The sequence below is a fragment of the Chiroxiphia lanceolata genome, chromosome 5 (assembly GCF_009829145.1).
Source record: "Chiroxiphia lanceolata isolate bChiLan1 chromosome 5, bChiLan1.pri, whole genome shotgun sequence".
Lineage (NCBI taxonomy): Eukaryota > Metazoa > Chordata > Aves > Passeriformes > Pipridae > Chiroxiphia > Chiroxiphia lanceolata.
Genome location: NC_045641.1, coordinates 42674225 through 42695111, shown reverse-complemented (window position 1 = coordinate 42695111; position 20887 = coordinate 42674225). Strand labels below are relative to the sequence as shown.

The window sequence follows — 20887 nt, the reverse complement described above, 5'->3', positions numbered from 1 at the left end:
TCTCTATCTAAATAAAGACTTTACTTTCACAGTAAATGTCAGCTCCTTCTTTCACATCAAGATATGCCTTGGAAAGTGTTGCAAATAGTACATTATGTTTCTTCACGCAGTACTGAAAGCTGCTAATAAGGCATCAAAAATGTTTTAGCATAGCATTACTTCTTATGCCTTCTGCCTTGTTGAATGCTCAGAAGACATTTTGTTTATAGTCTATACCCACCCAATTCACAGAAACATGGATTTCAGGTCCAGGTCAGTCCACCATGTCTTGAAGTAGAGTGTCTCATTTGCCACAACTAAGCTAAATACATGAAGAAATTCTAATTGTTTCAAAGACCAGTTCCAGATTACTTTCTTTCAGAGAATATAAATTTCTGGAGTTTCTATCAGAGCTTCTATCTGTAAAGACAATCTGAGAAAAGCTACGGTTCCCAATGCTGCTCCTTGATCTTACATTGAAGAAGTATCACAGTGATTCAGATGTTTCTCAAAGGTATTTCCCACACCTCTACACTCTTACCTCCCACCCTGTCAAGGACACAACAACATGTTGTTCAGAAATGTAGGCTTATAGATGCTTTTACAGTAAACCTAATATCAGCAATTCCAGGTCATTTAAGTTTCTGGACACAGTGAGTGGGTTCTCAACAGACATTCTATTGTTCTTTTTCAGTATGATTAACATTCAAAGGAAACTTGATTTAGTTTCCTAAGTCCTCTAGGTTTGGATCCTGACGTCTTCCATACTTTGCTAAAGGAAATGGGGTTTACTGCAGCAGCTTTATTTTGCCTTCTCTAATCCCTTCAATTATGAGAGCATCCTGTCTCTTATAAGTGGAGCAACACACCAGAGCCCTGTTAACAGAATAGAATGGACAAAGAATGGAAATATAGAGAAAAAAGCTCAAAGTTACAGAAGAAAAAAACGTTATGAAAAGCTAAATTTTTTCTTTTCAAGTTAGCTGAGTCCATGTACGGTAACACTCCAACCAAGCTTTTATTACCAAGGCTTAGTTTGTATTAGGACAGTCCCTGGACTTCATTGTCCTAAATAAGATACAAGTATTTAACCAAAATATTCATCAGACTTTTCACAGAGTAATCCCCTTAGTCTAGTAATAAGTATTTAACTAACTAGAAATAAGAAACACATTGTATTTAAGCCCTCTAAACAAAGGTAATTTTCCCTAAAGTATAATCTTCTCTATGCTAGAGTTAGATGGTATCAGGTGTTAACATTAGTTATTAAATTTAGATCATTCTAGCATTCAAAATATCTTATTACTATGGAAAGAACATAAAAACTAAGGTGTTACCACATGCAATCATGAGCAATAATGAAGCCTATTTGAAAATGCTTTCTAATTGTTTTCTTAGTTCAAAATTCTTTTGTGGAATAGGGAATTACTTAAAACACTTTCTATCTGTCTTTGTTTCTCTGGGGATGCGAAGGATGTAAAGAGATGGCCAGCTGAGTGTTACTTTTTGGAAAATAATTCAGAATAATTTAAATAAACCATTCATGTGTGGGTACATGCACATATACCTTTGTTCCATGTGGTTATTTTTTTGATTTCTTCTTTTTGAACAGAACAAAAGGCATGTTGTCTGTTCCAAACAGTTCTTTATTTAAAAGATCATTATATAAGGTACCAAAACACAACAACTACAACAGTATATGGTTATACAACTACCCTAACGATTTGGTAGTACATAAAAACAACCAAGAGATTTAATTCATGCAAAAGCTATTAAATAAACTATTTCTAAGATCTTCTCTATATCTGCTATAAAACAGGAAATATTTCTTTTCTTTTTTTTTTATTTTTAAGGACAAGAATGACTGTTTTTTAAGCATAGGGATTAGATTATTCATTCAACAAAAGTCTTTTTTTTTGCATCCCAATAAAAGGCTTTACAATACAAGATTCTAGGAAGTTGAGTTTTTTTAAATACACATAAACAATGGTTTTGGAAAAAAGTTTTGGAGGAATCATAAAATTCATTCCAGATAAAATGATTCCCAAGTCATATTGCTCTGGGAAAACTTTCTTTATGAAAATAATGCACAATTTAACACATATTAGTTCTTTTCTTTCTCTCTTTCTTTTTCTTTCTTTCCTCTTTTTTCTTTCTTTCTTTTTCTTTCTTCCTTTCTTTCTTTCTTTCCTTTTTTGTGTACACATTTATTTTACATTTTGACTTAAATTTCTGTGGGGGGAAAACAGTCTTAAATTCTAAAAGATTAGATTACAAAAATCTATTATACAGTTTGGATTTTTAAATAAGGAATCTGAAAAAGCTGCAACAATGATGTCAAGATTGCCTTTTAGGATGTTCCCAGTCTATCCTCAACACCAGCTTCACTGGTATACAAGCCCAACAGTTTTTCATTCTCATACCATTAACACTTTATTAAGCAGCTTAAGACACTGCACCTGGACAGAGGTCTTCATGCTGCTGGCATTCATCCATTAAAGCAATGTGTAGACAATCTGAGAAGCCCTTTATGTATTCATAAGAGAAATGTATCCTACAAAAGATTCCTACAACTGCTTTTCAAGAATAAAATAGGAAATGGTTCTAGACTAATAGTACACTGTAACTTTTGTGACAAAAAAGACTGGTACTTGACCCACTGGAAACTCAAACAGACAAATGCTATTCCTTGATAATTCAAGTCCAGTTTTGTATAGTCCCATCTTTTTTTTCTATATAAAGGAAGTGAGGCATGCCCTGAGGCATCAGCTATACACTCTCATCTACTCAGACAAAGCAAGTCTTACTTGGGAAACTAAGAGTTCCCAAAAACTTCAGAAACTGCAGGCTTTATATTTCTTAATAGCTGACATGCAGCCCAAAGTTCCTGGGTGGCTTCCATGTCATTTTCCCATATTGCCACCTGAGGCAAGTCGTTCAGTCAAAACTTGCCAGCTAATGAGGTACCACAAAGCTCTTTCTATTCCACCATCTGATTGTTTGGTCTGGCAGGCCCATCCATATATCCTGGATCTGAATTTTAAAATCTGATCCTGAACATTGTGCTTTTATGTGTGTCTTAATCTAACATCTGCTGGATTCAAGAGGTTGGATGAGAATGTCAATTTTCAGTAGCAATAAACATTAATAAATGTGTTTTAGCACCTCTTGATAGAAGTGCTTAGAAATGTGATTCAGATGATCGCTGGAAGTCCAGTAAATGGAAAGAAATAAAAATTATTTGGCATGTGTTTATTATTTTATTTAGAAGTCAGAGATATTTATTTCTTATCTGTCTATGTATCTGTCTGTCATCTATCTACCTATTTGCAAGTTTTTGCAGCCTCACTCACAAATTCTGAATGCTTGGATTTGGTAGCAATGAAAATTTAATTCCCAGGTTCCTTGTGAAGGTCAATCCCTCCCTTCCACTTTTTTTGATTCCTGGAGAGCAAGATACACATTCTGACTCTCTCACTATGTCACAAGAGTCAGTAGACTTTATTTTGCAGGTTCTCTGCAATTCTAGTTTTCTGACTGCTTTCAGTCAGTCCGATATTTTGGACATCGAGAACATCAATGAGCAGTCTGGAACCTTGGGGAATTTCAGAAGAACCTCCTTCTCTTTCTGCCCTCCAAAACTCAATCATTATAGTGGTGGTTTATATTTTCAATTTGACACCCTATAGTGTAAACTGATAACTAATCTTGGGGAAAAAGAATAACGATCAAACAAATTATGCGTCCAATGTGTGCTCACTAGGAATAGGGTATGAGGCACAGTCATGATCACACATCGCAAAATTAAATCTCTCTTAATCTGAAAACTCAACATTTCATCTACTTTGTTCACAGTACATCCATTAAATTCTTACCTAAGACATAGAACAAAGTTTACATTTATAAAAGACAGAAAACAGTAAAATTTTTAATATACCACAAGCAAGACTCAAGAACTGAAGACTTACTCTATCATCACATTTAACCTTGATAATAGAAATTATTATAACATTTCTATATGTTTCAGAAGTGATAAAATTTTTAATTTCTCTATGTTTTACTTTTCTTGTATAGGGTAGTTGTAATATTATGGATTAGAACCCTTAAAAATATAAAAAATCAAAGTAAATCTCAGATATACTTAATTATACATTAGAAAGTATTGAGAAGTTTCTGCAATTGCTTTGTATGACTATATCAAATATTTTAGGAGGTTAAGAAATAATTTAGTATGAAGTTTCTGAATAATTGGTATAATTATTCATCTATGACCTTCATAAAAAAATTAACAACTGAACATGTAGGAATAAAGTGCTCCTCTGAAAAGATAGAGAAAGACAGAACATCTCTCAATAATTACCTTTATAAACAAAATTTCCCATATCATTCTTAAGCCAAGGCTGTAATCTGAATTAATGTTCTTCAAAATAACATTTTTAAACTTAAGGGAATTATGAGCTTCAGGAAAAAAAGGGAAAGGGATAGGGAAAAGGGAAGGGGAAGGGATAAAAAAGAAACTGTCTGAATTTCTGAATTAATAGCTTTACATACTGTGAGACTCTCCTCTTACTTGAACTTCATTCAGCACTCATTGTTGCAGCAAATACAGCATTGATTTTGCAGGCAATGCACAGCTAGGGACAAGGTAAGCACCCTAAGGTTCTCACTGAAAGATGTGTAAAATAGAGAAAAAAATGCATAAGCATGCCTTTCTTGGGTTTTTTTTGGTTGTTTTTTTTTTTTTGCTGCCATTGTCCAAAAGTGAAGGCTAAAGGAAGGCTGCAATTCCACTGCAGAGAGGTCATCAAGAGGAAGCTGTTGCTTCCTCACTGTGGAGGAAGTGAGAGATTTGAAGTAAATAAAGGTCTCCCAGATTTCAAAATTTCGTTTAACAGCTCTGTGCACTTGGTTTAATTCTATGGTTTAAGTGTGTTTTCTAATATTTTAATGTTGCTATGCTTGCTTTTCATGAGTGACCAAAAAGCTGAATTGTCACCTTTGACTTTTGTAGCTTAACTGACCATGTTACAGTTATAGATTTTGTTTCCTTATCTAGTTCAGACTGCCATTCTGAATGCCATTCCTCTGACAGGTCCCTGGACATCTCCATCAGAGACTAGGGACACCTGACAAGATGTACTTTCCTGACATGCTTTAGCCTCTGTCTCCTCAAGTGACACATAATAGCTGGCTGTGTGTGAATTCACAGTCTGCTGAAAGGAAATGGGTTATTTAAAGCCATTTTCAGCCAGTCTGACTAATCTGTTAGCTCTGCACTTCAAGGATCAAGTACACAGTCACAAGGTAAGTCCAACTTGAGCGTGGAGCACTAGATGAGAGTGAAACAGCTAATATCATCATTTGAGGTCCTCTGTCATCACCCTGCATATCTAAATCACCCCTAAAATGAAACATGGAAGGGTAGTTTTGTTTTTGAAAAGTGTACATTGAAGAAATGAAGACCATATTACCTTACCTTACTTTTTTTTTTCCTTAGCTCTTATACTCTTACACTGAGCATGAGAGAAAAATATAATGGCAACCTATTTTTTTGTCTTATTCTTCTGTGTTTCTCATGAAAAAACAATCTGAAGTCTCTTTTTATTTTTTTTTCCTTATATACTGCTAGCAGTGAATTTTGGAACAATCTCTGTTCTACTTTGTAATTTCAGACCAAAAGATAATTCAGAATGTAAAATAACCACAATAGGACTAGGGATCTTATAGGTCTGTTGGAAAGAGAATGTTAGCCGCTTGAGACCATACTGGGTTTCCAGTCTAATTATATGACAGTTTTGTGAAAAAAGTGAAGGGTATGAGTTTACTAGAACCTTATTTAAGCAAAGCCCTAAAGCACATTTAGCATTTAAAATACTGAGACTGAATGTGCTTAAGTGCTTTGGTGTATCCAAGTCATAGTGATTATTACAATAATTAGTGTATGCTCAGTTATATCTTGTCAGTGCATACATTTAATGGTTATTGAATGAAGAAGCTGATTAATAACATTTGCACTCAGAAAAGGAAATATAATTAGTTTTAATACAGTGAAAATAAATTTTGCTGCAAAAAACCCCATCCCTCCCCATGTAACAAAGTTGGTATAACCATTGTATGGGTATGCTCTTTCTATGCATATCCCTGTATACATTTAATAATAATTGGTAGAAAATCTAATCTGTGAGAGGATTTGGAAATTCTCAGAGTTTTTGGTTTTTGATTTTGGGTCTGGTTTTTTTTTTTGGAGGGGGGAGGGTGAGAGTATTTTTGTTTTTTGGGGTTTTTTAAATGGTTGGGTTTAGGGGGTAGTTCGGGGAGGTTATTTATCTGTTTGTTTTTGCAGAATTACTTTGAGAAAATACTTCAGCCAGGAAACAGGCAAGTTTTCAAAAACAACGTCTGTCCCATTTTGCCTCTTGGTCTGAGCATCCAGGCTTCACAGGGCTTGCACTATCCCTCTATTTTTATAGTTGCTGTGGCCCCCAGTCCTTTCAGGCTGTTTTCCTCCAGACTGGAACTCAGAATCATTGAGATCCCAAATCTTATGCACACACCACAGAGTTGGAAAATGTGTAACTTTCAGGGGGAAACTGATTTCTTGCGCTTGATAACAATTTTTCCCATTCTGTAAACTTCCCTCTCAATTAGCCTCCAAGACTGTCTTAAACCTTGACATTGACTATTATTACAAAATTGTAGAGGTAAGGAAAGCAAATGCCTTTTAATTGTAACCTTAAGATGTTCTAATTTCAATTCATCTTTTGAATACTTCCCCAAGTTTCTCATGTAATCAGATTACTATTTTGACTTTTAACAGTGACAACACTGGGACATGAATTAGCTTTTGTCTTTTTTTTTTCCTGAGCATGCGTAGATTAGGTAAACACTGTAAATTCTTTTAGTGATTTAATAAATTATTTAGTTAGTGATATACAAGACTCTGAAGCACATCTAGGTTTGTTTTCACTAGCATACTTTTTAAAAGTCTCATTATGTGTTGTTTTCCTAAATAATTAGTCTTTAGTGGCAAGTTAGAAGTCAAGAACTTAAAATTCACTTACAAGCAGACTATTTAAAATATTAATTTTGAAGTTGCCATTTAACAGTTAGTTGATAGTATTCCCTTCCTTTCTTAGACCTATTCCCTAATAAATTAATGGCCAATACATAAAATACTGTGGCAGTTCTTACTAGCATATTATAAAAAAATTGCAAGCATATATACGTTTGACATGTTGCATTAAGAAATTGTAAGATTCTCAGTAGGATTTACGGTCAATATCAATTTCCTTGGTGTTTTGTTGGTGTCCTTTATAACATTGGAGAAGACTACAAGATTATTGTAAGTATATTGAAATCTCAGTTTTGTACAATACATCATGCTTAAAAACTAGTTTTATTTGCAAATGTATTAGTCCAATTAATCTCAAGTAGGAAAAATTCACAATCGAGAAACAGCAATTGCAAAAAAGACACAGCTATGTTATCATCTTGATTTTCCATAGTATATTTTCACACAAGTATGATTTTAGATTTAGATAAGATAACCATAATACACAGTTACCTATAAACTAAATATACATTGTTTTCTTCTGCTGCATCAGTAATATGAACTTCTCTTGAGTATGTATGGTCTTCTAGCTTTGTTCACATGTAGCTGCCGTTTCAGAATATAGGGATTTTTTCTCTTCATTATTTCTTTTTCTTGGCTTGAGTTCTCTAGATCAAAAGAATCTTGCTGAACTAACTGTAGGATGCAAGAAGAGACACAATGTTATCAGGTTTTTTTTGGTAATGAAGATTATAAGTTCCTAGAAATTTTTAAAATATACTTTACGTATACCACCAAAAAAAATCTTTATTACAATAGTTGCAGGGTAAAAAAAAAAAAAAAAAAGACAAAACTCAAGATACAAACCTAAGATCAGGCTAAAGATCAGCTGAACCCTACAGAGATGATATTTAAATTCCACTGAAACAAATGAGATCACTGGTTTTGACTAGAGAGAAAAGCTAGCATATCCTCCTTGCACTAAAACTCAAATTTACTGAAAACTTCCTAATGATTGTCACTCTGTAGTCACTCATTTAGGCTAAACACCTGCACTCCTTTCTGGTTTCAGCTTTTGAGCAATATTTTAATCTGCAACTTCCTACAGCCAAAAAAATCAAAACGTGTAATAAACAAATTAGGAATTAAAATAAAGCACAAGAAGCCAAAATTTTGCAAATCGAACTTGTATATATAATTGTATTTTTAGTTTTATTTGGGAGTTCTCAAAGATGTTGCAGTCTTTTGTATGAACTGTCTCAGCAAATATGAGGATTTAGAATAAACCTATTATATACAGAGCTTCCTCCATAAGACTGTCTGTGAACCTGAGATAGCTGAAGAAATCTGGTTTACTGGAAAGTAAGTAGTAACACTGAGATATCTTTTTTAGCTACACAAAGCAGCTTTTAGTGTATTATTTAACGGCACGAGGACTGTGCCTAGTGTGCTTCTGTGTGATCGTTGCACTACAACAAATATCACAAATGGACTACAAACAATCCCTATTTAAGAGCAGTAATTTTCATGCAGTCACAATGTCAACTTCCAGGGCCCTCTTTAGGTGCAGGGAAACAAAAAGCAGGAGTTACCTTGCTGCCAGTTTCCTAGCACTGATATGAAACCCACAGTACCAAGCAAAATGGTATGTACACATGGGCCTGTGTCCATGCATTTTGAATCCAGTTTGCCTTAGGGTCTTAAAACAAAAATACTGACTGTATTTATTTATGCCTCAATAAATGTGAGTAACTTCACAACTGTTAAGCAGATATTAATTATGTATTCTGGTATAGAGATTACTTTCATGTGTTTGTTCGGTTATTTGGAATGGCTACAAAGAACGGAGAAAGTATCCAGCTAAGAAAAGTTCTCATTTATCAACTCATGAGTTGTTATAAGAAACATACACTCAGCTCATCAGAAACTGCACTAATTCTCAACTCTTATTAAAAGAGGCATATTAGAGGTATTAGAGAATATAAAAAAGGGAAGGAAAACTCAGACCATGCGATGGAGGTCTGATGGATATGGATTTTACAACACCACTAAAAACAGAGCCAGAGAGTTTAACAGAATTTAAAACACGCATTTGAGACAGGGTTTTTTACCTCCCAATGCTGAAAGGCTCTGCTGTGGCAAAATTTTTGGAGTTGATATACTGTCAGCATTGCTTCCAAGCTGAAGCCATCCAGAGGAGAGGGAAGCTGTCTTCCTGAAACGAGATCCTCTTCATCTACCTCTACTGTCTCTCCCACTTGGTTGTTTAGGTTGTTGACAAGATTGCAGACATTTAGCAGGGTCATTTTCCAGTAAGGAAGTTTTGCTCTGTTAATCTGAAAATAAAAATACCCACTATTTAATGTGTTTTGGCTTTTTAGTAATCATGTGCAACATTCAGACATTTTGTTAGGAGCAAGTTTGTATTTCTGAAGTACTTTTCATCTGGTCGACTTTTAGACAATAATTATAGAGTGTTGAACTTAGGACAGCTCATTTATTAAGCACACTAATTCTGCTTCCCCAAAGCCTTACCCTGCAGGTAGAGAAACATGATGAAAAAACTAAACTGCTACCAAACCAGAATGACAGCATTTCATAGCCATTCTGCACAGGCGCAAACAAAACATAGATGGAAATTAATATAATATAAAGTCACAGGTGCAAATAAGGACAATGAATCAAACCCACCAGATAAATTCCCAGTTCTGGAATGCAAGCTGGATGCCTGTGGTTAACTAGATGCTCCTCCCCAGTTCAGAACAAATACCAGTCATTTCAAAATTCCCTGAGAAAAGGAAAGGAGTCCTTGCCCTGGCACAATCTGTCTGATGAGGCTGGGTCTGAAGTTATGGAATTTGTAAGCCCCAGGAGTTTTGGATGCTGGAGAGTCAAGAGCCTGGGAGATGTTAGTTGAAGCTACAGGCTTAGAGAAAGATGGAGCAAAGATAAAACAGACCTGTGCAAAAAAAGTATTCCTGACTTGGCAACTAGACTGAAAAACTGCAAACTATATTTAGGTGGTCCATAATGAACCTGCCCAGAGACGTTACAGAAAGAAATAAAGAAATTTCATCATGGTTTGTCTCAAATTTTGCTTGTTCCAGTACCTTACATTATTTATGAGCTATTTAACTTTTAAACACTTCTAAAAAATTTTGAGAATCTTAATTTTACTTTTCTACCGGTATTGTTCTTTCCAAGTATTTGTGGCAATTGTCTTCTTCCATTTTGGTTATCAATAGGAAAAAAGTAAGTTAAAAAGTGTATTCCTACCTCATTCATTGCTTTTCATGTCTTTGCCACTTTCTTGGTTCTCCCACTATTAATTATTTCTTTCATATTGTATTCCTTTTAGTGGTTAGTAGAAAAATTAGTTTCCTTAAACTACTACTGGTGACACAGCAATCTCCAATCAAAAGTCAAATAGCAAATTCCTATTTATTACTGGCAAGGACTGCCTTGATGTGCCCATTAGGATTAGACTTTACCTATGAACTGAAATGTGGTTGCTTCCTTTCTTGGATGTCCTAAGTTAAATATAGATATTACACTAAAACAGACATTGCCTTTCACATACTTGACAGCACTAATTGAGAGTGTGGATGCAGTGTTTACTTATCTGAACATAGGGTAATTATATAATCTGTTTCTTTAGAACACCTTTCTAACAAAGGGGCATTGCATTCAAGATTTATTTATAAATATAAATATATTTACAAATATAAATATATTTATAAATAATTTATATTCACCACACTTTCCCACTTTTTGAAGGAGAAGAAAGAAAATTGAGAGGAAAGAGGAAGAAACAAGAACAGTTGGCATCACTATTAGCAACAGATAAAAAAAATTCCCTTTTGGCCATGATCATTACTTCGATATACCTCTGATACACACATGCCTTTCAAAATTAGAATAGAACCATGCTGTGTTCTCAGATTCCTGAGAAGGTTCAGAAAGAATAAGGAAAGAGTATTTTGTTTTGAAGCTAAGAAGAAAGCAAATCTCAAATCTTATTCGGAAGCTTGTAATTGGTTCTATACTGTTTACTTTGAGCTCATCTGTTGTCCCATCTAAGCGCCCAAGTTAGTCCATCAAATTATTTGAAAATATGTGACAGGTTCAAATAAAATTACTCTCTTTGCAGAATATCTAATTTTATTAACAGAAGATAAACTAGGGAAAAGAAAAATGTCCACTGCAATTTCAAAATGTTCTTCAGTCTGTTTTAAAATATTTGTGAAATATAAAAATATGGAGCTTTCTATGACAATTGAGGAGGCTTTTCCAGTGCACTTTTCTCTCTTGGGTATACAAAAGAAATGCAAGCTACCACTGCAACAGCTAAATTACAATGGAGCATAAAATCTAAAGGCAGTGCTACATGAGCAAATGAGATTTCTGAGTTAAAAAAGAACCAAAAATGTTCCAATGGATGGGAATAAAAGAGAAGAGTAAAGGATAGGGAAATTTTTTATACCTTCTTGCATAATATATAGAATCTTTTCAATCTAAAGTTACTATTTTATGTCAGCCTGATGCATGTCTATGCTTAAAGGAATTTTACCCTGTATATTAGTAAAATACTTAAATAGCAGACTTCATTAGGTGAAATTGGTCTTAGCTGATACATATGAGGTTAGGAGGAAACAATTTTTCAGCACCATCTACAAGTATACTTCGTTTGTGATGAGAGTCTCATTCCTATTAACACCATGCGTATATCACCTCAAAGTATTTTTACTTGGGTACACCTGCTTCTGACTTATCTTGCTACCAGCTCGCAAAATGAGACTATAAACAATTAAGAACTTCACTCAAGAGTAAACTTTGGGGTTTTTTTAACTGAACAAGGAGTTTTCCAGGTCATGTCCAATCACTGAACAGAGCAGTCATGTTGTTTTTCTTCTCCACTATTACAGCAAGCATGAAAATCAGACAGTTTTGCTTTTTAGATTATGAAAAATCTCTGAGGCAGTTATCTTAAAAGTATATATAAAAACACAGTTTAAGATGACGATAATCCAAATGTTCAGGTTAATTTCCAGTATGTGATATATTTTCCACAAAGGCTAAGCAATAACAACTACAGTAGCTCAAGACATGTTTTGAAAAATACCTACACAAGAGAACAAGGAACACTTATCTGCCAAGATGGAACCAATTTTTTAAGATTAACTTGAAAAATACCTGGGAATGATCTGAAGGAACAAAAGAGACTGCAGTATGAACAAGAATTTAAAAGGTATTAATGCTGAAGTGAACATGATGTGTGCATTTCCATTGTTGAACATGCTTCTGAAAAAAGACTCAGATATATGATTTCCCACACCTCACATATCTTGAAAGAGAATTTTACATCATATAAGAAACTGAAATGAGCTTGAGAACATTTTGTTCTTTGACAACAGGTTTGTCCTATGCAAGATAAAAGATTCCCAAGTTATAATTTATATGATATTTTATTTCCATTTATGGTTGAATGATACTCCTGATAGTTTGCTTAAGACACTTCTTTTATTATAATGCATACCTCCCAAATGCTATATTTCTTTCAGAAAAACAGTTATCTGGTTTTTAAATTCTTTTCTTTATGTAATGAAAGCAGATAAAAAACAAAGTCATAATCAAGTAAAAAGCCCAAGCTAGTGTAGGATCTCTATGGTTCCTTTCCAGAATAGTAGCTGAATTTTGTTCAGATTATAACGATAGAAATAATAAAAATATTTTCTATGTTTAATCAGATATAATATTGAGTTCTGTTACAGCAGAAGTTCTTCCATGGTGTATACTTATGCCTATAAACCTAATGAATTTTCACATGATGACTAAGTCAGGAAGTCAGTAACTTCTAGGTAGCTCTTCTGACAAGAAGGCTAAACTCTCTGGACAAATACAGTCAGAAACAGGCATCCTAAACCAATGAAAAGCTCAGAGGGTCCCAGACTTCAGAAAATTAATGTCAGGCGGGACCCCAAATGTGGAGTATTTTCTGGTGATGACATACTCTTCAAGGGAATTTTTTTCCCCCCTATAATTAACATGGGGGGGACACAATCAACAAACGAACTCAATCATTTTTGAGTTCAGGACATTCTTCATGCAATTACTGCTTTCAGGCAGGCATTTAGGAAGCTGTGAATAGAGTTATCCCTTTGACAGGAATAGAGTTTTCTATTTGATACCAAGCAGAGGCAGGAGATAACTGTCCACATATTTGTGACATATCAGGTTTTGTCATTTCACCAGATCTTCCAAATGGCTTTTTGGATTTTATCTTACAGAAAAGCCAGATAAAGCATTTTAGGGACTTGTTTGCTCCTTGTATCTTCTTTAAGATGTAACAGCAGGGAAGGGCGATAAACTTTATTAAATGTTGAAGAGACGTTATGATAAGCATGGACATACTTCTTTAAGGATGGAGAGTGATTCACCATACGGATGACTTTAAAGAGCAGTTTGAAAAAGGGCAGCAGACACTGGACAGCCGTTCGTGAAATCAAAGGCATACAGTAATTCTTCCTGTAATATTGGATAGACTACTGAATGTTGCAAAAGGTATGTGCTTAAGCCCTAGCAGTAGTCTTGATGATATATTTCACAAGTGCCTACTGAGGCAGACTTTTTTTCTGTCAAATACTAAAACCAGAAGTGATGATCCACTTTGCTTCACTTTTAGATCTGAGCTTTCGTAAACAATATTTTTTTCCATCTTAATGCTGTTTAAATTGTCAGGATTTCCTTTGCTGCTTATTACAAAGTCAGTGTCAAAGACAGTTAATGCAATTGAGCAGTAACTGCCCTCAACTGGAATCAGATCTCTGGCACAACACAAGACAGCTATTACACAGCTGGCAGAGGACAAGAGGAAAAAATAATTCATTTTAGTAATGAATGTAATAGTGGTATACCTCTTGTAGAAAAGTTGATGGATACTTTTTAGTAGTTCTGCCATGCCTTACTTTGATGCCAAAAGACAATGTATATTGTCTAAAATAATGAATTTTAGATGGTAATTTAAGGCAATACATTGCAGAATTAAAGCAATGTCCCCAGCATGAATCAACTGCTTCTGTCAACATCAAGTGTCACTTGATTGGTGTTAAATACCATAAAGAAGTTGAATAGCAAGCTACATGAAATGAAACAACATGAGAGTATTATGGAAGACATCATTACATTATCAACCAGTGCAATATATTTGTGCATTTTGAGTTACCTGAGCTTGTGTTCTGTGGTGAGAGGGAGGAAAAGTGGAAGTTATGTTCAGAGATCCACTAAAGTCAGCAGCAGAAATACCGATAGCTGCAGGTTTTCCTACCAGGGCATACTATGCTTTGCCACACAGAGAAAGTACTATTTTTGTCAACCTCCTACATGTAAACATGCCACAGAAAAAGAGTAGCTATTAAATTTTTCTGTACCTTAGGAAAGTGAGTAACAAACAGGTTTATTTGCCATCTAAGGTTACTTACCATGCCATTAAAGAACATAGAAACCTAAGAACTGTCAAACCAGATAAAAAAAAATTATTTTCTGGCCTCATTTCTTCTTTCAGTCTATTCAATAATTCTGTGGAAAAGCTCACATATAAGCAAATACAGTAAACGCATAAGCATTCCTGGCAGGTATTGTACTTAACCTTCAACTAGTCATTGGCTTACAAACCTCTCTTTTTTTTGGAAGAAATTTTTCATTCCTCATTTTATTTTCTATTACATTTAAACACTAAGTGAACTTCATTGGAAGAATGAATTAAAATATTCACCCTTAAACCCATAGCACTTGTTTTAGGGTTTGTTCTTTAATATGTTGCTGAAGGTATATCAGACATATATATTTCTTAAATCATTTGTGGAAAATAATAGGGTTAAGAAATTATTTGTCTATCAACCTGTTCAATACATATGAGCAACACTTGCTGCTTCATCTTGTCAATATGAGGTTTAACTGATTTTTTATCTCTTTGTGTTAAATAACATGTAGATCATTCACAGTCTGGCAACTTAGTAAGGAAATACCATTTATCAGGTTAATATTTTCACAGTCATGTCCTCATGTTCCTGTACTAACACTATGATTAAATTCTTAAATCAAAATCAGCATAGGTATTAAGAATTTTTGCTTTACGACTGTCCTAATTTTATATGTATATAGGAAAATTTCTGCATGAAAATAACACTTACAGATTTGACTCAAGGTTAATTTAGCTTTCATCAGGCATAATCATATTGGAAACACATTTCCTCATATAAATTTACATCTCTGCACATAACACAGTTTTGACAGTTTAATGAAAGTACCAGTGTACATGTGAGGAACACATTTATTGTGTCACATCAACACCTTTAAATTTCCTTTGAACTGGAGGAAATCTTGCACCAAAGCAAAACCTAACACTGAACTTCTTGGTCTGGATCACAGGTTATTATTTTGTCCAAAGACTTCTGGGTTTGTAATGAGAATTCTTTTACTCTCTCTCCGTCAGCTAAAAGAGGAAAAATAATTACCTTTGATGTGTACATATTGGTCAATAAATCTGCTTCTAATGCTTTCATTTCCTCTTCTGAATCTGGGAATAAACCAGAAACATATGTTTATTGTTTGATCACAAATCACGGACATTTCAATTCAGTATACAGAACTTATACCAATGAATTTTGAAAAACAAACACAACCTAGATAAAACCACAGCAAAATGACCTAGAGGGATGGTGAAGAGTCTTCAGGTAATGACAACATTATGTTAAAAATGATACTTACTACCTTTTTAAAGCACGGTCAAGCTTATTGAGGTGAATGAAACAGTTCACTAATCTCAATTCAATGGTGGACAGGCCATTAAAGTGGAGTCCTTTCAGTAAAAAAACCCTGCTGCAATATTCTTAATTCAAAATAATTTTGATTTTCATAATAATTATTTGTTACCTCTTCTTACTTTGGAAGAAGAATTTGTATATTTATTTTTAAATAATATTTATTTAAGTAGCAGCTAAGCATTTAGGTGAATGGCAGTAATGATTACCTGATTAATAACCAATAGTCTTGATTATTCTGGCTTGAATTAAGACTATTTTTATTGATATGAGGGAATTGAGCTTGACCAGTTTGTGATACAAGATCTTGACAGTGCACATACAAAAAGAAAACATTCTGAGTGGCAGTCTTGGGATTTTCTTTACTGATTTAATTGATCTTTGATAGTTCAGTAGACTCACAAGACCTGTGATTTGGTGAAAAGGGTAAAATTGTTGTACAAAGAGAAAACAGACACACACATTTCTACTTTGTGCTGTAAAGAATCACAACGAAGATCTGCTGCCTTGAAAATGTAGTAGCAACACAGCTCAAAAAGGAGAAATATATAGAAATCAGTTCTCAGTCTTTAAGTGAAACAGTGTTTCATATAGTTTTTAGCTTTCCTGGAATACTAGCAGCCCTAAAGCCAAAAAATACACTAATATTTCAAACCAAACTAGACCACAATCTATTACATATTTATATAACTCACATCTCACTTTCATTAAAATGATCAATGCTGTTGGTATGTAACACCCTACCACTGAATCTGGGTATAGATTCTGTCTATGACTTCATTTCAGAGATCATCACCATGTTGTGTCACTACCTTTCCCAGAACATGAGATTGTAAGGGACCTTACACACAAATATGTGCTAATCTGTCACAGGTTTCTGTTAGCACAGAAGCCATTTTTATGCTCTTAGAAATCAATCATGTTCAATCTTGATAGATCTTACCACTACTATCACTGTGTTTCTTCTTCAGGAAATTTTTGAAAACTATCAATGTTTATTCACTTTCTTCTAATTTCAAGCCCAATTTATTTATAATTACAAATTTATTCATGGTATGTATATAAATTCATACACTAAAAATTATAAATTTCTATTTGTAATATTTTTTTAGAGGAATCACAGCTCTTCCCAGCTTAGATTTTTGGTGGGTGCTTACACGATGATCAGCAAAGATCAGTGCAAGATCACTGTGCCTTTTTGAACATAAAGCATTCCCCTGGAAATCCCATAAATGTTTCACTGAAAGACTATGCCCCGAGTTATGGGACTCTCACTTATTTTTCTCTCTTGTAATAGCCTTGTATTCTCCAGCTCATCAGACCAGCCCTCCTCTGTGCCTTATGTGTTCTCAAGAGAGCACAGTACAGTTTGAATCAGAAGCCTCAACACTTAACAACCTTAATGCTTACCACTAGCTACAGAGGATAGCTCTCTTACATATTTTTGTATTTTATTTGTTTTTCATGGCTGAAAAACTTCAGTATCTCACACACACACATAAAAAAAAAAGAAATTAGATAATATGATCAAGTCTTTTATTTCCTCAGCAATGGCTGTGCTTTGGTTAAAAGGAGCCTTTAACAGGAATTTGTATTATTTCGTAAGCTACTGCATTTTGTATTGTTGCACTGCTTCTCAGTTCAATTATTTAGGTCATCAAAAACTTCTGTGAGTTACAGATATCCCATTCCTCTCTAGGGATGCTCCTGTTCACCTTTGCATCACCAATACAGTACATTAATTCATTATTTTTTGCATTGAAGTTATTGCATTGATGTAACTTGCTGTAATACTAATCTACAACCAGTCTTATTTAATATTTAACATTTTCATATTAAATAAGACTGGTTGTAGATCAGTATTATGGCAAGTCACTAGCAACTGTTCTCCAACCTAATGCCTTTTTCTTCCTTCCAGCAGCAATGGTTGTCAGTTTTACCTGACTTAATGCTTCACCACTACCCAAATTTCGGCTGGCAGCACGAGATCACCTCAGCTGAATTTCTATCAATGTTAGCAGCTGCTGTGAACAGGTGAGCAGCACACACAATGATAGCATCATGATTTGTGGTGTCCTGGGTCATGTCTGCTGAGAGCAGTAAAAGGGCTTGTGTCTGATTAACACCTGGTTTTTATATTCTATAAAGGATGTAAGATAGCTTCCACACCATTAAGGTTGGAAGGTAGCTGCAGCCGTGGAAAGTGGGTAGGTATTAAGAAGTATTTGGATTGAGAAAAGAAGCTTAGAGGATATTATTTAGGAGTCTAGCCAAAATTCTTTGAATGAATAATAAAGCAAGGCTTGGAGGAAGAGAAGGAAGCACATCCAGGTAATTCAGGAGTGAAAGAGGTGGACAAGGAGCAAAAGCATAAAAGGAACAGGGTCTCAGAGAGCAATGTATAAGAAGTCTGGTCATGCATTATCATTCAAATCAGAGGGAAATCCAAACAGTTTGATGTCTTCTTGGTTCTATTGACAACAAAAATAGTTTCTATTCATATATTCATATTTTACAGGAACAGTTACATTCTACAGTTACACACTTTCCCCTGATGGCAAACATTTTCAAAATCAAATTAAAATTAACCATCACTTGACATAACTGAACATTTTAGTTAAAACTGATTTAGGCTCCTTCACACAAACTTCTCTGTAGCATTTCTCATTTAAAAATAATTTCAAATTTTCAAGCAAATAAACCACCAATGTTATTTACACATACAATTTTGCTTCTGCTTTTGCTTTTTTCTTTTATGAACCTATTTTACTTTCCACTGACATTTTTTACTTTAATGGGCTTTCATTTAGGCTCTACAAAGAATTAAATTTGAAACTGCCTCATTGAAAATACTAGAAGAATTTGTTTAAAAAGCTTCAAATAGATGGGGAGAAAAAAATCAATGTTAAGCTTTGTCGCTAAGATCACCGGTTCTCTACAATATACAGAATGATTATATTTAAACTGTGATAAAATGCAGGTATTACATGTGTTACATTTTTCTTCTGCAGGGAATACAAATTGAAAACTTTCAGCTAAAGGAAGAATTAGGATTTCTGAGTCCCCCTGAATACTGAAGTTGAAAAGTGAAGATGTTTGTAAATTTGCTCACTAAATTTTGTGGAGTTAAAAATCAAAGTAATTCAAAAGTTAGTTAAGAGTGTATTTTTAAGGCTATTCTGCTTCCTGTCTGTGTCTGTACACCTGTGTGTACCCATTTTTTGTCATAAATTTGGGATATAAATGGTACATCTTCAGAGATATTTTCCAAAGGAGCAGGCAGTGCATTTTAACTCCTTTTGAGTTTCTAAAGCAGTTACTCTTGGAGAAGAAACGTATTTACACTGACCTTCCTGTTTTGTGATCTGCACCTGCTTCAGCATTTTTGATCATAATTTCAGATCAATTGCTAGCAATTTTTTCCCCACATAATAAAACTGTATTTCTCTCTCTAAAAAGTGACGAAGGTGCATAGATATTCATGTTGATTTGGATTACAGCAGCTATTCATGAGTTGCAGAAATCATAATTTCTATCATAATTTGAAATACATGATATTCAATGAACCACGAATGAGGTAGCACAACCAAGCAGATGGTCTACACTGATTTGTATTTCCAATGACTAGTCTACAGTTACTTCCATGACATGGATGCCGTGAGAAGGAAGGGCTTATATGAAGGGAGAAAGTTACAGGAGTAATACAAAACATGATGCTGGCCGGAGCCCGTTACTAGAGACAGCTCCCGGGCGCCTACCGGGGAGCCCGAAGCGACTTCACCTCTTTTCTTTAGGTCCCTCTTACAGCTCCGGGAGCGACTCAGTGCCGAGTGGTCGGGGGACTTCGGGGACGGGCGGTGAGGGGCGCGCCCGGTCGGACCCGGTGCAGGGCGGCGGCGGGGACTTACCTGAGCAGAGGCTGCAGGAGGCCAGGGCCAGCAGCACCACGCACACTAGCTGGACTCTCATCCTTGCTGCGCCGCCCTCTAGAAAGTAAAGTCCATAAATCCTGAGGAGAGACGGAGAGAGAGAGACAGACAGACAGAGAGAGCCCCGCTGCTCCACGCCCTCCGCACGCGTGCTGTCGGGCGGCTGCAGGCACCAGACGGGGGACACAGACCCTTCCCCAACTATATAAGCCGCGGGGTGATGTCACAGCAGTGCCGCCGTCGCCTCCTGACGAAGATCCCTCCCTCCTCCCCCCCCATACCCCCTGCCCCCTCCCGCTGCCCCTTCTCCGCTGACGCCACTCTGTGCCTGACGCACGGCGAGCCCCCGCACCCACCGCCGCGGGGCGCGCCCCGCGCGGGCTTTTCCCGAAAGGGAACTATCTGTGGTCTGGAACGGTCCCCATTTAATTTTTCTATTATTATTATTAAAAAAAAAAAGAAAGAAAAAGAAAAGAAAAAGTTTCTTCTGGTGCTCGGTCCCCCGGCGCGGGGCCAGGGGCGGTCCTCGTTCGGTTGACGCCTGATGCGCTTTGTCTTTCATCTATAGAACCTTTCCCGATAGCAAGGGAAACAACCAGGGAGAGAATCGCACACTGCTGATGGGCAGGGGTGCTAAAACGGGGATGTGCAGGGAACGTGTGACATGGGATACGGTAGGGATATAACCCTGACCACGGGCAGGGGTGTTGAATGGAAAGTCACTTGATAGAGTCAGTCATAGATGCACAAAAAATCATGATGCCCGACCCTATTAGTTTTGAAGAGCGCTTGCCACAGCCACCCGCTGCTGTTTCAAGAGAGTGAGCGCTCCTAGGAGACGTTTCTCTCAAGATGCACTTTTCCCGGCTGATTTTCACACTAGGTATCCTTCCTCAGCGACCCGCACAGAACAGGCTCCGTGCAGAGCAGCCGGAGGTCAGAGCAGGGACCCCAGGCGGAGGCAGGGCGGCGGCGGGGCGGGCGCGCCCTACCTCGGAAGGGGGCTCGTACTGGGGGGCGCGGGTCCCCTGTTTCTCTACCGCATTCCCAGCCCTCCGTGCGAGCCCCGGAGCCGGGCTCTCCTGCCGTCCAGCTCTCAGCAGATGAAC

At 36.0% G+C, this 20887-nt stretch overlaps 1 protein-coding gene across 2 annotated transcripts; it reads right to left on the bottom strand.

The window, feature by feature from the left end:
• Window positions 1–637: 637 nt before the first annotated feature.
• Window positions 638–19998, bottom strand: NTS (neurotensin). Of its 2 annotated transcripts, none has more exons than XM_032688481.1 (5): window positions 19758–19998; window positions 15544–15605; window positions 9142–9366; window positions 7544–7726; window positions 638–855 (listed from the first exon to the last, which is right to left on the bottom strand). In XM_032688481.1, the coding sequence occupies exons 1-4, from the start codon at window positions 19816–19818 to the stop codon at window positions 7580–7582; spliced, it is 495 nt and encodes a 164-aa protein (XP_032544372.1). In that variant the 5' UTR covers window positions 19819–19998; the 3' UTR covers window positions 638–855; window positions 7544–7579. The 2 variants fall into 2 exon arrangements, with proteins under 2 accessions (XP_032544372.1, XP_032544371.1); XM_032688480.1 differs by lacking the exon at window positions 638–855 and having other exon boundaries at window positions 1825–7726; window positions 19758–19835; window positions 19970–19988.
• Window positions 19999–20887: the final 889 nt, after the last annotated feature.